This window comes from Primulina tabacum, chromosome 10 (assembly GCF_025594145.1).
Source record: "Primulina tabacum isolate GXHZ01 chromosome 10, ASM2559414v2, whole genome shotgun sequence".
Lineage (NCBI taxonomy): Eukaryota > Viridiplantae > Streptophyta > Magnoliopsida > Lamiales > Gesneriaceae > Primulina > Primulina tabacum.
Window position 1 is genome coordinate 34,927,884 of NC_134559.1, and position 18,867 is coordinate 34,946,750.

At 38.0% G+C, this 18,867-nt stretch overlaps 1 protein-coding gene, 1 long non-coding RNA gene and 1 pseudogene across 8 annotated transcripts in view; all 3 read left to right on the plus strand.

The window, feature by feature from the left end:
- The first annotated feature begins 7,920 nt into the window (after positions 1-7,920).
- LOC142505459 (uncharacterized) lies at positions 7,921-9,084 on the plus strand. 2 transcript variants are annotated; one of them, XR_012804421.1, is made up of 4 exons: positions 7,921-8,278; positions 8,466-8,621; positions 8,735-8,809; positions 9,026-9,084. It is a non-coding gene; the product is annotated as an uncharacterized LOC142505459 (long non-coding RNA). The 2 variants fall into 2 exon arrangements; XR_012804422.1 differs by having other exon boundaries at positions 7,921-8,241.
- A 2,637-nt stretch (positions 9,085-11,721) lies between these two features.
- LOC142505055 (TGACG-sequence-specific DNA-binding protein TGA-1A-like) lies at positions 11,722-12,489 on the plus strand (annotated as a pseudogene).
- Positions 12,490-14,295: 1,806 nt separating this feature from the next.
- The window catches only part of LOC142505596 (uncharacterized), a 130,678-nt gene continuing 126,106 nt past the window's right edge, over positions 14,296-18,867 (plus strand). For 4 of the 6 annotated variants that reach the window (XM_075618648.1, XM_075618647.1, XM_075618646.1 and 1 more), the window contains exon 1: positions 16,579-16,717. Coding sequence is in view for 2 of the 6 variants with exons in the window: in XM_075618650.1 (XP_075474765.1) it covers positions 14,441-14,533; positions 14,614-14,745; positions 14,911-15,048; positions 15,429-15,479; positions 16,012-16,101; positions 16,179-16,323; positions 16,573-16,583 (660 nt within the window). In the remaining 4 variants the exon portion in view is untranslated. Of the gene's footprint in view, positions 14,534-14,613; positions 14,746-14,910; positions 15,049-15,428; positions 15,480-16,011; positions 16,102-16,178; positions 16,324-16,572; positions 16,718-18,867 lie in introns of those variants that run through there. The other 2 variants (XM_075618650.1, XM_075618651.1) reach the window with 2 other exon arrangements.

Genomic DNA, 18,867 nt, shown 5'->3' on the forward strand with positions numbered 1-18,867 from the left:
TACAAGAACTAAACTTATAGACATGCAATGGTCAAAGTTCTTCTAACTTAAATCTCCAAAATACTACTGAGTAGAGCATGCAATCCTATCACAGTTCTAAGTTCAATCTTAATCCTTATTCCCAAAACACGGAAATTCAAATAATAACTTAAAGTTTAAAGGTACCTGTCAACAACATAGTCTCCGGGTTGGTTTCCGCGGCATGGAGAGCAAAAACTCTGCCTTGGGTAGGCAGATTCCTCTGAGGGCACTGCAGCAACATGTGGTCTGGACTGCCACACTTAAAACACTTTCCTGAGCCAGACATACATGCTCCAGGATGGCGGCGTGAGCACCTGGGGCAGACTGGGTGCTGATAAGTCCTCGGGGCTGGGCGTCCCTGCTGCTGCTGCTGGCCTCTGTTTCTAGGCGGTCCGTGAAAAGGCCTCTTTTTGTGCTGCTGATGATGATGAGGAGGAGGGCGGTGTGGTACCTGGACTGGGCGCTTGCCCTGGCGATCCCTCTCGATATCCCGCAGATCCTGCTCTGCGGCTAGGGCTTTGGAGACAGCAATCTCATAAGTAGCAGGGTCAGACACCCTAACATCCCAGCGCAAGATCGGCCGTAGACCCACCAGGAAATGCATCAACTTGGCTTTGGCATCATTCGCGATCAGGGGCACAAAATGACAGCCCCTCTCGAACTTACGGATGAACTCCGTAACCGTCATGTCTCCCTGTCTCAGGCTCATGAACTCAGTGGTCAACCTGGTGCGAACTTCCTCAGCAAAATATTTGGAGTAGAAAACCTCCGTGAAGCGTGTCCATGAAAGTGTAGCCAAGGTCAGGGCTACTGACGCTCCTTCCCACCATAAGCGGGCATCTCCACTGAACAGATAGGTGGCACAACGGACTCTGTCTGCATCTCCCAGCTCCATGAACTCGAAGATAACCTCGAGGGATTTGATCCATCCCTCGGCAATCATAGGGTCAGACGTCCCAGAAAACTTCTTCGGGCGCATCTTCATAAACCTCTCATAAACAGCCTCTGGCCCTGTCGGCCTAGTCACCACCGCATTGTTCCCCGCAAACTGTGCGAAGAACTGTGTCATCCCAGCTAGCATCTGGGCACTCATGTCAGGTGGGGGCAGTGGTGGAGGTGGAGGAGGAGGAGGAGGTGTCTGCCTCTCTTGTCTCTGATCGTCATCGTCCTCGCGACGGTGCTCGCCACTACCTCTCGGGCGTCCTACTTGACGTCTAGGGGGCATACTGTTCAAACATAACCCATACGTAACTAACATGCATAATTCCATAATTTATTTTAAATGAACACTGAAATGCTGAAAAAAAATCGGATAGAAATAATTTCATGGAAGCAGGCTGTCAAAATAATTCATGCTTTAAATAAAATGCTGAACTATAAAACTTACAGACCGAAGGCGTGGCTTCGTGAGCTTCTCGTGGTCAGTAGTAGTGTAACCCTATACAGAACCACCGCTCTGATACCAACTGTAAAAGGCCCGAAAATCCTTGCTTTGAAAATTTGCGGAAAATTAAAAATTTTTCTTTTTAAAATAAATGGAGTGCCTCATCCATAAAATCAACTGATGAATCAAGTTCAATGTTTAAAAAAATATATATATATAGCAGCGGAAGAAAATAAAGTTTGCCAAAAATAACAATTCAAAGAATGTCCAACAACTGGTAAAAATGTTTGAGCATAAAATGACATGTGCTGAAACTGAGGTCCTCGGGTGCCACTGCTGCCGACCCAAGCTAGCTCACTGGTCCCCGCCCTCGGCCCTGGCCTCATCAGTACCTACAACAATCAAGTCTAGTGAGCCTAAAGACTCAGCATGCAAATATCGTAGGTAACGAGAAAATGTAATTTTGCATGGATAAAATATCATGTCATAAGGCATACTTAAAATAACTTGTACTGAACAATTATAATACGTGCATAACTGAACTGAAAGTCATAGTAAATAGAATGTTTGCTCCTTGGAGCCCTGTACTGAAATAACTGATAAAAATTTTCTGTTGAGATTATGGTCTACGCCTGTGGCCCCTGTACTGAACTGAACTGATCGGTAACTGGCTACCGGGGAGTATCAAACTGAACTGAGCTGACCGGTCACTGGCGACCGGGTGGTACCAAACTGAACTGATCGGTCACTGGCGACCGTATAAAATAATGCTCCCATAATAGTGAATTGACCACAAGCAATATCGCATAAATCTCAAAAATAAGTATTTTCTATTTTCATGCACGTAATATAATTAAATGGCATAATGAAAATATCATGTATATTTACCAACTGGATTGGATCGCTCCCAGACTCGCTGCAACCTAAATATGCCATGAAAAATATGCAATAGCTTATACTTGACCAAACTATGCAATTAAGTTTGAAAATGCGACAATTACGTCTAACGACTTCGTATTTAATCATGACTCCGAACCAACCCGAACCGACACTGAACCGACGTATAGTCATGATTAAAATACGCTTAAAATTATGAACTAATGCTCCTAAAATGATGAGGGTCGAAATCTAGGTGAAATGGAGGCCAAAACAAGAAACGCTCTTTCGAGAGTCAATTTGGCACATCGCACCGTAAATTCTCGTACGACCTCAAAAATGATCCGAATCACGAACGGTAAAAAAAAAGACCTTCCTAACTCGATGAGGCACTTTCCATTCCAAGGCCATAGGCTAAAAGCCAACCAAGAACTCAAACGAGCCTCCGAATCGTCACAGCAAGTTGCTGTCAAATTCCAACAGCTGTGCAATCGCGTGTCTTGTGTTGTTTTCGAGACTACCTGCCATTGGGGCGTGAACCACCAACCAGAGACTCTTACCAACATCCCAAGAAATGATTTGAACCATGGCTAAGGGCCCTAGGCCAGCCACAATCCTCACCATTCCAGCAACCAACCAAAAGCTCTTACCGAGGGCCCTCATGCGTGCGTGTGTGGTGTTGTGCTTCGCTTGCTGTCTCGACTCGTTCCAGTGGACATTGATTGACCATGGCACGATATAGACATCTAGGGGCATGGTATGAACCAGTGGCTAAGGGCCATAGGCCAACCAAGATCCATACCATTCCACAAAACTCGAACACAAGTGTTGTCAAAAATCGAAGGGGCCGAGAGGGGAGGGGCTGTTCTTGTTGTTTTATTAAAAACCGATTCACCATGGACCAAGCCACGAAAAAGGTGACTTATTCACGTCTTATACATGCTAGGGAAGTGATCTAACCATGGCTATAGGCCCTTAGGGCAGCCAAGATCAGATCCTTTTCCTTGACCTCAAAACAGAATTTTCGAAAAACACAAATGGCTATGAATGAGAAGCTGCTGTCAATTTCGGTTTCTTTCATGCATGGGGCTGGTTTGAATGGACCATCATGGTCTTGACACACCCTAGTATGTGTCTAGATGTAGCCTAGTGAGCCTGGAGTCGAGCCATCCACCTGAAACGTCAAAACAAGAGAATCCGTGAAGCTTGTCATGAAAACCGAAAATCTGCATGTTATATTTTTCTGAAAAATTCTTGGTGTGTTTCGGTTTTTGCATGGAAATGATGATCATGTAATGTAAAAATAATGATAATAGGACTTGATTGAGGTTTGAAAGAATCTAGACATGCCTTGGTTTTCGTTTGAATGAAAAACGAAAGAATACGACGACTCGGCGCGGAGGAGGTGGAGCGCTTTCTTTTCTTGCTTCTTCACTCGATTATTTTCTCTTGTTAATGGCTGAGTGGCTCACGATTTTTGCCTCTAAAACTCTCTGAATTTCGGTGATGGAGGGGTGGAGAATGATGGTTAGGAGAGTGAGGGGAAGTTCCACTAATAAAGGAATTCAAAGGGCAAGACTAAGTCTACCTCTCATTTAAATTTTGAAATTGTTTGATCAAGTCTTCTTGGGGGGAATGAGGTGACCGATATTCTCATCTAGACTAGGTTAGGATATTCTCTAATATTAATTAATTAAGGTTGAACAATAATTAAAAAAAAAATTTGCATGCTAAACTTAACAAAAAATGGGTCAAATGGTGAGTTGGCAAAGAAATGTTGCATCTCCAAGGGGTGGCCGAAATCTAACTTATAAATGGAGGGGAAATGTTGTTTAGTTGATAAATTTTAATACCTTTAGAGCCTTACCTATCTCTTAAATAATTTAGTGAACTAACCCCTTAATTATGGAACTTAAATGAATTTATTTTCTACTCACCTCAAGTAGCTTAAATAATTCCTTAAACTTCTTATTAACTTAAATTAACTTACTTGCTAGCTAAAAATAAATCCTGGAAATGATTCTCGAATCTTAAATTCTATCTCAAAACTCCAACTCTAGTCCGGCCTCACTGAAATAACTGAAAGAATACTGGCTAAAATAATTAACTTCAAATAAAAACATTTAAATAATCATGCAATAAAGTCAATTAAATTCAAAATATTCGAATTATGCATGGCTCGTACGTAGTCTAATTTACGGGTTCTACAGAAATTCTCTAGGGAAGAGTCCAAGAGAGGATACTTACCAATGAGTCATGGTTTTTGTAACGCCCCTGATTCGACGACTGTCCTCACTGTACCAAGACGAGTCTTTCTAGCGTGTTTATGTTCTCACTCACACGCACCGTAGGAAACTTCCCAGGGGGGTCACCCATCCCATAATTGCCCCAAGTCAATCACGCTTAACTTTTGAGTTCTTATGTGATGAGCTACCGAAAAGAAGATGCATCTTCTTGATATGAGTAGTACATATCAAACGTTTTAAGCCCTCTTCAACTGCAGAGTCCCATACATGAACAGTTTCGGAATCCCTCTCCTTCTGGTGTAAGATTGGTTCATCCATGTTCCCTCCGTCTAGAAGCCTGCCAGGAGCTGCTCATTGTCCGTGCAAACTCATGGCACCAGCGATCATCCCCCGCCCTCTTCGACCCCGGGCATCACAGTGTTACTCTATCTAAAGCTTTGTGTCCCAAAACTGATGAAGAGGTAGAGATGATGACATGTATTCCATATGCGTCAGCCATGGGTAGTATCATGTATGGTATGATATCGACGCGTCCCGATGTTTCTTACGCTCTGAGTGTTACAAGCAGATATCAGGTGAACCCTGGTCCGATGCATTGGAAGGCCGTGAAAGATATTCTTAAGTACTTGAGAAGGACTAAGAACTTGTTCATGGTCTATGAGGGTGTAGAATTGAAATTGGAAGACTACACTGATTCTAGCTTCCAATTTGACATAGTTGATTCGAAATCGACCTTTGGTTTAGTATTCATGCTAAATGGTGCGGCTGTCTCTTGGAAAGGTTCCAAGCAAGACATCGTTGCGGATTCCACCACTGAACCTAAATACATTGTTGCATATGCTGCAGCCAAAGAGGCAGTTTGTATGAGGAATTTTGTCCAAGAGTTGGGCGTTATTCCTAATGGAGTTGATCCAGTCCCGGTGTACTGTGACAACACTGGTGCCTTTGCGCAAGCAAAAGAACCAAGGTCTCATCAACGATCCAAACATATACTAAGGAAGTTCCACATCATACGGGAGATTATGAGGAAGAGGAGGCATATCAGTCGAAAGAGTCCCCTCTGCAGATAATGTTATTGATCCACTTACAAAGCCCTTGACAGGACCAATGTTTGAGAAGCATCGCGAAGCAATGGGTTAAAGTTATGGGTAGTTGGCTCTAGGGCAAGTGGGAGATTGTTAGAGTAGATGCCCTGCAAGCCAACGGTTGGTTAGGGAATTTATTTACTCAAGTGTAATAAACAATCTTTATTTTAATGTAATTTGACTTTTCATGGTTTTGTTTTACTTTATCTGTATACCCATGTAATCAGCATAGATAAAGTCCTTGATTATGCTTTAATACAAATAAATCGTAATTCGATGTTGAAACTCCTTTGTAAACAATGCATATTCTAAATTAGTTCCTAGTCGATTCAGCTGCCTAAAACATGGATAAAGGTCGCTTGAGCTCGATACTAGCATCTGTGATCTTGTGTACCGCGTTTTTTGGTAAGAGCATAGAGATGTCCAAACATGCAGATGGGTAGTCATATGATGATTATATCGAACAACCCTCCTTCGGAGTTTCCAAGTGGTTATCATTCATCGAGAGGATAAGTCTGTGGTTATGATTGTACACCATTAGTCCTTACGACCCGGGACAACACTGACGCTCTATATGCTAGGGATGTGCTTTGACTCGTTTACCGACTCCAGGAGAGTCATCAGGTGGCGAGATTGGGTACAGTTGCGACACATGTAGGAGCCAGTGCATTGTAGTCGGGAATTCACCGCTCACCTACGGGTGTGTATATCCTATGTGATCTGATGAAATAATAGTGCATGGAATCTCTGGTCAGAGTATTAGATGTATATTGGAGAAAGAGTTCTCCAACAGTATATGCGATGTCACTATTTATATGTGTCACATAGTTATCGAATTAATATGCAACCCTCGATGAACCAATGGTTTCAGATTCGATCGGGATATATGAGATGAAGGGACCGTACTGTACGTTAATCATAATCGACTGGTTCTTGCAGACATTATTAGTGATACCTAGGAAATCATTGCGCGATGCTACTAGACGCTCTTACCATGATTCGATGGGTTTAATAATAAATATGATTTCTGGCATTCTCATGATCAATTGTTGATACATAGAATGGGGCAATTAGGGTAAGCCCGAATAAAGGATTATGTCCTGAATCACAAAGAGTTGTGAACCCACGACTAGCTGTATCCCTGAACCATTGATGGTCACACAAGTACTTGATTATTTTGTCCCCGTTGAGATAATAAATTCAAGGAGTTGAATTTATATAAAACGTTGAGAGAATAAATTCAAGTAGTTGAATTTATGATATAGTAAATTCAAGGAGTTGAATTTATGAAAATTAAATTTTGAGAAAATAAATTTAAGGAGTTGAATTTATGAGATAGTAAATACAAGAAGTTAAATTTATGAATTTATAAAATTTGGAGAGAATAAATTCAAGGAGTTGAATTTATAAAATTTGGGAATTTAAATTATTAAACTCAAAAGTTGAGTTTATTAAATATTAAATTTTGAAAGTGATAAATTCAAGGAGTTGAATTTATAATTTAAATATTAAATTCAAATGTTGAATTTATAAAAGATTTATATTAAATGTAATGAGTGGATGTATTATGGGCTTGTAGGAGTACAAGACCAACATGAAAATTATTAAGATTCTTAATTGGACTTTAAAAGACTAATTAATTAATTATACTAGTTGGACTAGAATAATTAATTGATTAAGCCCATTAAGTATTTAATTTTTTTAATGGGCCCTAAGCTTATATATATGTGTATTAGGTTCAGGGCTAAACACAATTGAACTCACAATTTTCGAAAACCCTAGCCTCCAAGCAAAGGGAATTTCGAAAATCACTCCTCCCTTCTCCTCCAAAATTCAGCCACCCCTAAAGTGAGTTCAGGGTTTGAGCCGCCTCTCGAATTTTTGATCTCTACACAAAACTTCTTCTAATTTTCTAATGCAAGTTAGAAGAGGAACAAATCTTCTAGTCGTGGACCTGATTCGAAGATTGAAGGAAGGAGTTCTTGAAAAAAGTTCATAGGAATTACATCAAGAGCTATCTCCGCTAATCCTGAAATAGTTGGAGCCTTGTGATTCATTCACCAAAGGTAAAAGTTTTAAACATCATATGTATGTTTAATTATTAAAACAATACGAGTGCTCAAACAAATATATCTTGAATGTCAAGATCTAAAATTTTTAAAACTTCCGCTGCGTTTTGGACACGAGAAAACCGAGATTCAACAACATTTAACACAATACTTAATTTTGATAAAACACAATTTTATAATCTTACACTACTGTTATCATATAAACTTATATCTGTCAAGCAATAACCCTTACACTGCATTCCTTGTTTGATTGATTGTATTTATGGAGCATAAAGGCCGTCAAACACCATCTATCTTATCCCTGGTAGTGGGATGGTTCTTGATTCATTCTTCTGAATCATCGAAATGCGGCCGTAAAATATGATGCCATGTGGGATTGTTCAAGAGATCATGAATCGAGCCAGAACCTCATAGTTACCTATCTTGAAATCTGATTCTGATTTCTTCCATCAGTATAGTTGCCAAAGCTTGATTTAACAGATGTTTAAACCTAGTGTGGACTATTTTTGTTGCTAGTATTCCCTACATTCTGCTGGTTTTTCCTGATACGATAAGAAATTGTATTGCATAATTCTTGAATTGAGATGAATGTATTGTGTAAGCCTTTAATTTCCTCAAATTTCAATTATGTATATGGTTTTAAAATCAAACCAGGTGCCTAAACGACAACGCTTATGAATTGTATGGCCTTTGTTGATTTCTTTTTTGCTGTCAAATGTCGGATTGTACCTCATTGATCTAGCAACCGGAAGTACTAATTCAAAACTTTAAATGCTTTAAACAGAATGAATTCAGCGCCGACTCAGTTTGTGCCCACTAGACGGATGTGGTTATACGAGCAATGCTTCAAATGGATATGTGGGGAGATTTTAAAGGAAACGACTGTTTTGACATATATCCTTCAATGATTCTTGATGTCAATGGTAAACAAGACAACGAGGTACGCACCAATCATAGAATTCAGTTACCATATATATGTGTGTGCGGATCAAGTTGTCGGCTAGACTTATATCCCACAGCTTAACTGACATTTTATCGTGTATTTGTGTTTAGTCAGAAAACACTTCCCACAAAACCATCGAACCTTCATATAAATACGATGAAGAATCAAGCAAACCAGCTGAATAGGTAAAATTAGAATGGAATTTTCACTTGCTTTTATTGGATTTATTTAGTTAGCAACTAAAAATGCTTGAGGCCGCCTATATATATTTTCCATGGCTTGTATTTCATTCTGATAATGAGTCAAGAACCAAAATGGATATAATCATCATTGGACATTTATTCTATTTTGGACTATCAACGTGATCTTTATTGTTGACAAAGCTAGAGTTTGATTTATAGGTACTGAGACGACTTGCACAGAATCGTGAGGCAGCTCGTAAAAGTCATTTGCGGAAAAAAGTACTATGGTTACTTCACAAATGTGTTAGAGTAGGTGCCCGGCAAGTCAACTTGTGGCTCGGGCTTTATTGAATCTAATGTAAAACAATCCTTATTTTAATAATATTTTACGATTTTATTCGATTATGGCATTATACTTTATCTGTATACCTATGCAATCAGCATAGATAAAGTCTTTGATTATACTTTTATACAAATGAATCGTAATTCGATGTTGAAACTCATTTGTAAACACTGTATAATCTAAATTTGTTCCTAGTCGATTCAGCCGCCTAAAACATGGATAAAGGTCACTTGAGCTCGAGACTAGCATCTGTGATGTTGTGTACCGCGTTTCTTGGTAAGGGCATAGAGATGTCCAAACATGCAGATGGGTAGTCATATGATGATTATATCGAACTACCCTCCCTCGAACTATCCAAGTGGTTCCCACTTATCGAGTGGAATAGTCTGCAGTTATGGTTGTACACCATTAGTCATTTGACCCGGGACAATGTAGGGGCTATACGTACTAGCATACACTTTGATCCGTTTACCGACTCCATCGAGGGTCATCAGTTGGCGAGGTTGGGTGTAGTTTCGAAATACATCGGAGAAAATGCATTGTAGTCGGGGATTCATCGTTAGCCTACGGGTGAAGACATCCTATGTGATCTGATGAGTTAATAGTGCAAGGAGTCTCTGGCCAGAGCAAGAAATGTGCTTTAGGGAAAGGTGTTTTCCTAGTTGCACATGCCATGCCACTATTAGTAATCAAAGATAAATCACATCGTTATCGAATTCATATGCAACTCTCGATATACCAATGGTTGCAGATTCGATCGGGATATATGTGTTGAAGGGACCGTGCTGTACGTAACCATGACTAAAGGTTCTTGTAGGCACTATCAGTGATACCTAGGGGATCATGGGCCGATGCTACTAGACGCTCTTACCATGATCCGATGGGTGCAATCAGAAATGAGTTCTGACATTCTTGATCAAGGTGTTGATGATAAGAATGAGGCTAACTAGGGTAAGCCCGAATAAGAATAAATGTTATTCTGAATCACATGGAGATGTGAACCCATGACTAGCTGTATCCCTGAACCATTGAGGGTCACACAAGCATCGGATTCTGTGTTTCCGTTGAGATAGTCAAATTTTAAGGAGTTGGAATTTGGCGACTATAGTTTGATGGAGATCAAACAGGAAGCTTATAAAGGAGTTTATGAGTTGATTCCATAGGATGGAAGAAATGGAAGTTAGCATGATTGCTAAATAAGGAAGGAGAGTGGAACGGCCTGTTTTGTGTAGGAGTTCACTAAAACTGGCATATGCCCAATATGGTAAGTGAAAATTTTGATCTTCGAAATTTTCGATTTTTCAATGTATGAACAAGACTTGTATCCTTGATATATCGGCGCTCTCGGATCGTCGATCAGGGTAATAATGAGTTCGGAATAATTTTTTTAGTGAATTTAGAATTTATTAATAAATAAGTGGTGCTAGTAGTGGTGACTACTAACATGTACAAATTCTCATAAATATTCTAGAGGAGTCTAGAATTAAATTAACCAATGATTTAATTTATAAATTAAATAATAGTTATTTAATATACATATACATGTACATATTTTATATGATGATATAAAATATGTGTATATGATATTATTATATCAGGTATTATTAAAGGTTAATAAATACATTATATATTAATTAAATGGGAATTTAATTATAATGAAAATATAGAGTCCTAATTAGATTAGGAATCTTATTCTATAGATACACCATAAGAGGGCATAATTAAATAGAGATTTGTTTTCCACAAACTAAAACAAAACCCTTCCCAATTCCACAAAGAAACCCACGGCCACCCTTGAAAGTTTGGAAGGAAATTTTGTCCAAAAATAAGCAAATTAGATTTGTTTAATTATTGGTTAAGAATCTATAATTATTTGGTTATTTATTGAAGAATCAATAAGAAAAATTAACAAAATCTTCCCAATTTCAAAGGGGCAAAGTCTCGGCCACCTTACAGGAATTTTTGTGTGAAAAATTTCAATAACTTTTCTCTTCCACCGCCATGCCGTTTTGTCTCCGGATTTTGGAAATTCGGAGGCTACAGTCTCAACACACAAATCGTTTGTGATTTCTAGTGCAATCCAAGCGAGAAACATAGCTTTCGATCGTGGACCTAATTAGGCGATCAAAGAAAAAGAGTCGTTCGCAGGAAATTACAAGAAGGACTATATCCGCCTAAACACCGGAATAGTTTGGAGTCCAGTGTTAAGAACGCAAAGGTATAATTCTAAACGTCCTATATGTTTTGAACACACGACGCCCAAGAACAAAAATTTTTAAACTTCCGCTGTGTTTTGGGTGGGAGAATACGATGTACCAACAAAATGTGCAGTTGATGTACAATAAATCAGTCCATGATAATATATAGAGTTGACAGCAAGTTGTTTGGATCTAAATTTTTGTCTTCAAGCTTATGTTCAGCAGTTAGAAAACAGTAAGCTGAGACTAATTCAGATAGAACAAGAGATTGAACAATCAAGGCAACGGGTACTTGTTGCTGTAAATATATTTATATAATTATATTAGACAAAGAACAACATATGAATTCCAAGAATCATTCCCTAAAAGAAACTCTCAACTTGAAATTTCTTCCATTTTCAGGGTGTGTGCTTAGATACAAATCTGTCGCGTTCCTCCGGAACTACAAACCCAGGCCTGTACCTAATTATAAACTTATGATATTTTCTTGAGCAGATGTATTGTGCATCGCTTGAAATCTATATTGCTTCTTAGGTATTGCTACTTTTGAAATGGAGTATGCACAGTGGGTTGAGGAACAAAATAGGCAAATATCGGAATTGAAGAATGCTGTGAGTTGTGGGATTGGAGAAGTTGAATTGCGGAGATTTGTTGATAGCGGGATGAGGCACTATTTCAATCTCTTCAAAACGAAACAAACAGCATCAAAGGCTGATGCATTTTACGCCATGTCTGGCACGTGGAAAACTTGTGCCGGGCGCTTATTCTTTTGGATTGGTGGCTTTCGGCCTTCAGAATTCCTCAAGGTGGTTTTGTAAAGCACTTTAGAGAAAACAAAGAAAATTGAACTTCATATGTGTCTTGTATCTAGGTATAGGTCATGGCACCGAATCTGGAGCCACTGTAAGAAACAACAACGTGTGGACGTTTGTAATCTTACACAATCATGTCAGCAAGCAGAAGATGCTCTGTCACAGGGAATGCTAAAACTTCATCAGATTGTGTCGGAAAACATAGCCGATGGTTTGCTAGACGGAGAAGGGAACTACCTCTCACACATAGGTGATGCCATGGAGAAGTTGGAAGCTTTGATGAGGTTTGTAGGCCAGTACGTGGTTAAATCTCCTACCTACCCAAGCTAGTTGTGGAAAAATGTACGAAATCCAATGGATCGATCTGCATGCATGCGGATCATCTTCGTGGAGAAACCCTTCAGCAGATATGTCGAATACTTATAACCCGCAAAGCAGCTCTCGCCCATCTTGCAATATTTGCAACGCCTTCGGGCTTTAAGTTCTCCTTGGGCTTCACGGCCAAGCACCAGTACTGGCTGATTAATCGACTATCATGTAGATATATACAATACATTTTTTGTTTTGTTTTGTTTTTTTCTTTCATAAATAACTTTCCTTGTTATATATTTTCTTAGGTAGCTGTAGGGATGTAAATGAACCAAACAGTTTGTGAGCTATTCGAAACTCGATTCGATAAAAGTTCGTTTGAGCTCGTTTAATGAGGCTCGTTAAGATAAACGAACCAAGTTCAAGCTCTACAATATTCAGCTCGTTAGCTTGTGAACATGTTCGTTAGTAAATTCATAAGTAATATCTTAGATGAAAAATAATAATTTTCATATTTAATTTATTGATTTAACACACTAATTATGAAATATATAGAAAAATATATTAAATTTATTTATTATAATAAATTGACAAATTTTAATTAGAATATTATATTTTTTTCTAAATGTATAATTTTATTTTTTAATGAATTTAATGAATATTTAAATGTACAATTTATATTTATTGAGCTCGTTTAGGTTCGATAAAAGTTTGAATAAGCTCGTGAGCTATGAATATATTCGTTAAATAAAGCTCGAGCTCGGCTCGATTATAAACAAGTCAAGCTCAAATATTCAAGAGTTCGGCTCGCCTCGATTACATCCCTAGATAGCTGATTTAGAAATAGGAGTTTGATGATGTCTTTTGACTCTTAGTTGTTTTTAGATACATTTGCAAGAAAGCACGTGAATTGACGTTGCACATATAATATAAATTAAGAAATTGGTTATAAAAATGGTGATAGTTTTATCTATTTTAAAATAATATTTGGTTAAAAAAATCACCATTACTATATATTCCATTGTACGAAAGAAAAAAAAAATATATTATGGACAAGAATATATTTTGAGCTAAATTATTATTTCTCAACTTTGTTAGAAAATATTATAATACTTTTTTTTGGCTAAACTTATTTAAAATAACTTGTAAAATCATATGCTTTAATTATTTTATGAGCTTACGAGATATATGGTCTTATTTAACTCATGTCATTTGAAAAAAGTTTTATCAAATTTGTGTTTTGACAAATAGTTAAATATGAAACTAAGATAAGTTTTGTTGTTAATCAAATTTAAAAGAATAACTCAAAAATATTAATTAACTAATGTTATTTTTAAAATTTTATATCAAGTATTTTGATAATAATCTATAAATACTTTAACTAAGTTGAGAAATGAAATTTTTCTAAAAATATACTTCTATCATGATATATCAGTTTTCCTTCATAAAATGGAATATATAGTCATTATATTTTGAGTTTTACTAAATACTATAATAAATACATAAAACTGCCGTATTATATTTTTTGATGAAACATATCTAAATTGTACATTTATGAGTCATCATGTTCAATATTTGAATATCATCTTAACAATGAACATAGTTGGTAAGCATCGTATCAACGTATATTGAGTCCAAACTCAAAACAGGTAGATAATTGTATATATTGAATGATATATATAATATAACTATAATAAAAAATATAATACAAAATACTGCAAGTTTGGGCCCAATTATAACATTAAACAGTAGTTCACTATAAAGCCCAGCTCAGGTTTTTTAAGAAATTTTTAGCTGACTATTAAATTTAAGCCCACACCCACGAGCCCATGTTGGGGGGAAGAGAGGAACATGATTCACTCACAGCTAACAATCTCTTCGTCCTCAAGTCCTTGTTATTTCTGAGAACGCAAAACAAAAACCTAGAGATTGCTAGGACTGGGAATATTAAACCATTCTCTAGAAATTGAAAATGGGAGCTAGTCGGAAGTTACAGAGAGAGACATATCGCATTCTGAAGAAAGTTCAGGAGTGCGTCGATGTATTTGATAGCATTTGGAATAAGGTTGCTTGCTTTCCCGTGTTTTGTTGTGATAAGGCTTTGGATTGGATTGTATTAACTTTGTACTTAAATTTTTTTTTTAGGTTTATGATACTGATAATGCAAATCAGATGGAAAGATTTGAGGCTGACTTGAAGAAGGAGATAAAGAAGTTGCAGCGATACAGAGATCAGATCAAGACTTGGATACAATCAAGCGAAATAAAGGATAAGAAGGTAAGACTTAATTTGTCCATGTTTCTTCTCTTTTTTTTTTTCTTGAGGTAATTCAACCACGTTATCTTCGGTTATCTTCAGTGATAGCTTAACCATATCATCAGCTTGTTTATCACCTATTTCTAACTCTAACGAAGGATTTTCTCTTCATAACTGTTGACGTAGGTTAGTGCCTCTTATGAGCAAGCTCTAGTGGACGCTCGCAAGCTTATTGAGGTTGAGATGGAGCGATTTAAAATTTGTGAGAAAGAAACTAAGACAAAAGCATTCTCCAAAGAAGGATTGGGCCAACAACCCAAAACGGTAGGTTGCGTTGCTCAGGAAGTCCTCTGATTCTTATTTCCTTTATTCTGAAGTAAAATATAAATAAGGTTTACTAAGGGTGAAATTGATCCTTTTGAAATGATATGATTAGTATAATGATTTCAAATAGACATCTGATGCCATCAGTGAAACACTTCTACCTTGGATGATGGTGAGGATCTACCTCTTTGGTGTAATATGATATGAGAAATTAATAATCTAATGGTGTAGTTTTAGTTTTGGTGAAGTTGGACGAGCTTTCTGGTTGTTTGGCCCGTCTATTGTAATCAATATAAAATGCAAGTCCTGCTCTTATGTGTTTGTAATTTTTTAGTTTCTAACTTCTTCCAGCATGCGTATTAATTTCTGTTTCACTGTAGGATCCGAAAGAAAAGGCAAAATCAGAGACCAGGGATTGGTTGAATAATGTGGTATGCTCTTGAATTTTTTCTTGTGTATCCTTATCCGGGATTCCATATTCCAGAGGGTTGGAGGGTTAGCATGTAAAATGTTATCACTTGATGCGGCCTGTTATTCTAGGTCTATTATCGTGATATTTATCTTCTTTGTTATAAAATTTCTTTGCTAACAAATTTGTTAAAGAAGTGAGGCTGAAGAATGGGAAGCTAATACGAATACCATGGTCTTTCGATTAATTTATGGAATCATCTCTATCTCTCGGCTTAGTATGATTTTGCACTTATCTTTGTATTTCTGTGATTTTTTGGTGCAACTACTTATGTACGTCATCTGACCTACAATAATTCAATTTAGTGTGATGGAGTCTGGGATTATGTATGAGAAGTGAAACTTTAGATGTCCATATCTCTGCAATTTCAAAGGAGTTGACAGTCAGTGACATAAATCATTATTTTTATGTAGTTTGCATGTCATTGTTATCATTTTAGATAAATTATTAATAGTTTATGAATCGTCTTGAGGATGTATGTGCTGCTTTGCTAGGTTGGTGAGCTGGAAAGTCAAATAGATAGCTTTGAAGTGGAAGTAGAGGGGCTTTCTGTTAAGAAAGGGAAGTCAAGGCCTCCTAGACTGGTATGTTATTGAGGAAAGGCTTCTGACTATGCAGCATACTCTGTTCGCCTTACTATGTTTAATTTTAAATTTCGTAGACACATCAAGAGACATCCATTTCTCGGCATAAGGCTCATACTATGAAGTTAGAATTGATTCTAAGGCTATTGGACAATGACGAATTGAGTCCAGAACAAGTCAATGATGTAAAGGATTTCCTGGATGACTGTGGAAAGAAATCAGGTATTCTAGTCCAAAACAAGTTGTCTTCTTCTCATTTCAACCTTTTTTTGTTTAAACAACCATGATTTTGACCATGTTTCTCCCTTAATATTTGGCTTCTCATGGGGTTTTATTTGTTTCTTATCTTTCAAATGGGAAACAATAAGATTTATGTTTGAACATCTTGTGTGGTTGTCATTCTGGACAATACGTAGATTAAATGGTGGTAAAATTGATTTAATCTTCTTTGTTTTGGAATGTGATTGGCAGGAGGACTTTGACGAATTTAGTGATGTCGATGAACTTTACAATTCCTTGCCTTTGGACAAGGTGAAATCTCTTGAAGATCTAGTGACAGTTGGCAAAGAAGGGTTGATAAGGAAGCTAGTCAATCACCAATGTTTTGCCTTTGAAAGTGTGAAGGGCCTAAAACTCCTTTGTTGAAAATTTGCGGAAAATTAAAAATTTTCTTTTTAAAATAACTTAAATGGCCTCATTCATAAAATCACTGGGGAATCAAGTTCAATGTTTAAAATAATAGCAGCGGAAGAAAATAAAGTTTGCCAAAAATCACAATTTAAAAATATCCAACAACTGATAAAAATTGTTTGCGGAATAATATAACAACTGCTGCACTGAGGTCCTCGGGAGCCACTACTGCCGACCTAAGCTGGCTCACTGGTCCCCGCCCTCGGCCCTGGCCTCATCAGTACCTACAACAATCAAGTCTAGTGAGCCTAAAGACTCAGCATGCATATATCACAGGTAACGAGTAAAAATCTGAATTAAAAATATGCATGAGTTAACATATCCTGTCCTGAGGCATACTGAAAATAATCTGTACTGAGCAATTATAATACGTGCATAACTGAACTGGAAATTACTGTAAAAATATTTGCTCCTTGGAGCCTGTACTGAAATATCTGGTAAAATTTTCTGTTGAGATTATGTTTTACGCCTGTGGCCACTGCACTAAGCTGAACTGATCGGTAACTGGCTACCGGGGAGGCTGAAACTGAACTGAGCTGGCCGGTCACTGGCGACCGGGTGGTACCATACTGAACTGATCGGTCACTGGCGACCGTATAAAATAACACTCCCACATAGTGAATGAACCACAAGCCATATCGCATAAATCTCAAAAATAATCATTTTCTATTTAATGCACGTAAAATAATTAACTGGCATAATGAAAATGTCCCGTAATTTTACCAACTGGATTGGATTGGATCGTCCCCAGGCTCGCTGCAACTTAACTGTGCCATGAAAAAAACATGCAAATGCTAAAACTTGACCAACTATGCAATTTACGTTCAAAAGATGCGACTATGACGCCTAATGACTTCGCATTTAATCATGACTCCGAGCCAACCTGAACCGACACCGAACCGACGTATAGTCATGATTAAAATACGCTGAAAAATCATAAAATAATGCTCCTAAAATGATAGGGTCGAAATCTAGGTGGAATGGAGGCCAAAACACGAAACGCTCTTTCGAGAGTCAATTTGGCACATTGCACCGTAAATTCTCGTACGACCTCGAAAATGATCCGAATGACGAACGGTCAAAAACATGACCTTCCCAACTCAATGAGGCACTGTCCAGTCCAAGGCCATGGGCTAAAAGCCAACCAAGAACTCAAACGAGCCTTCTAAACGACACAGCAACTTGCTGTAATTTCCAGCAGCTGCGCAACTACAAGACTTGCGTTGGTTTCGAGACTATCGACCATTAGGGGCGTGAACCACTGACCAGAGACTCTTACCAACATCCCAAGGAATGATTTGAACCATGGCTAAGGGCCCTAGGCCAGCCACAATCCGCATCATACCAAAACTCAACCGAAGGGTCCAACCGAGAGCAACGTGCATGCGTGTGTAGTGTTTATACTATGATCGATGTCTCGTGTCGTTCCAATGGCCATTTGATTGACCATGGCACGATCTAGACATCTAGGAGCATGATATGAACCGTGGCTAAGGGCCATAGGCCAACCAAGATCCATACCAAGCAACCAAAAGAAACGAACCAAAAGCTGAACAAATGAAGAAGCCGAAGGGGTATAGGGGCTGTTGTGACGTTTTGATTAAAAACCGATGAACCATGGACCAAGCCACCAAAAGGACAACTTAGTCACGTCTTAGACATGCTAGGGAAGTGATCCAACCATGGCTATAGGCCCTTGGGGCAGCCAAGATCAGATCCTTCCTCCATGACAATAAACTGAATTTTTCGAACAACATTTCTGCACCTATGGGGACTTGCTGTCATTCTGAATTTCCAGCAAGCATGGGGCTGGTTTGAATGGACCAACATGGTCCTAATGCATCCTACTACATGTATATAAGCCGCCTTGAGAGCCTGGAGTCGATCCAATACCTGAAACTCACAAACCAAAAGAAATCGTGAAGCTTGCCAAGGAAATCGAAAATTCTGCATGTGTGGTTTCAAAATGTTTTGACTTGGATCTCGATTTTTACTTGAATAAACATGATCATGTACTGAAAAATAAATGATAATATGACTTGATTGAGGTTTGAAAGAAATCTAGACATGCCTGGT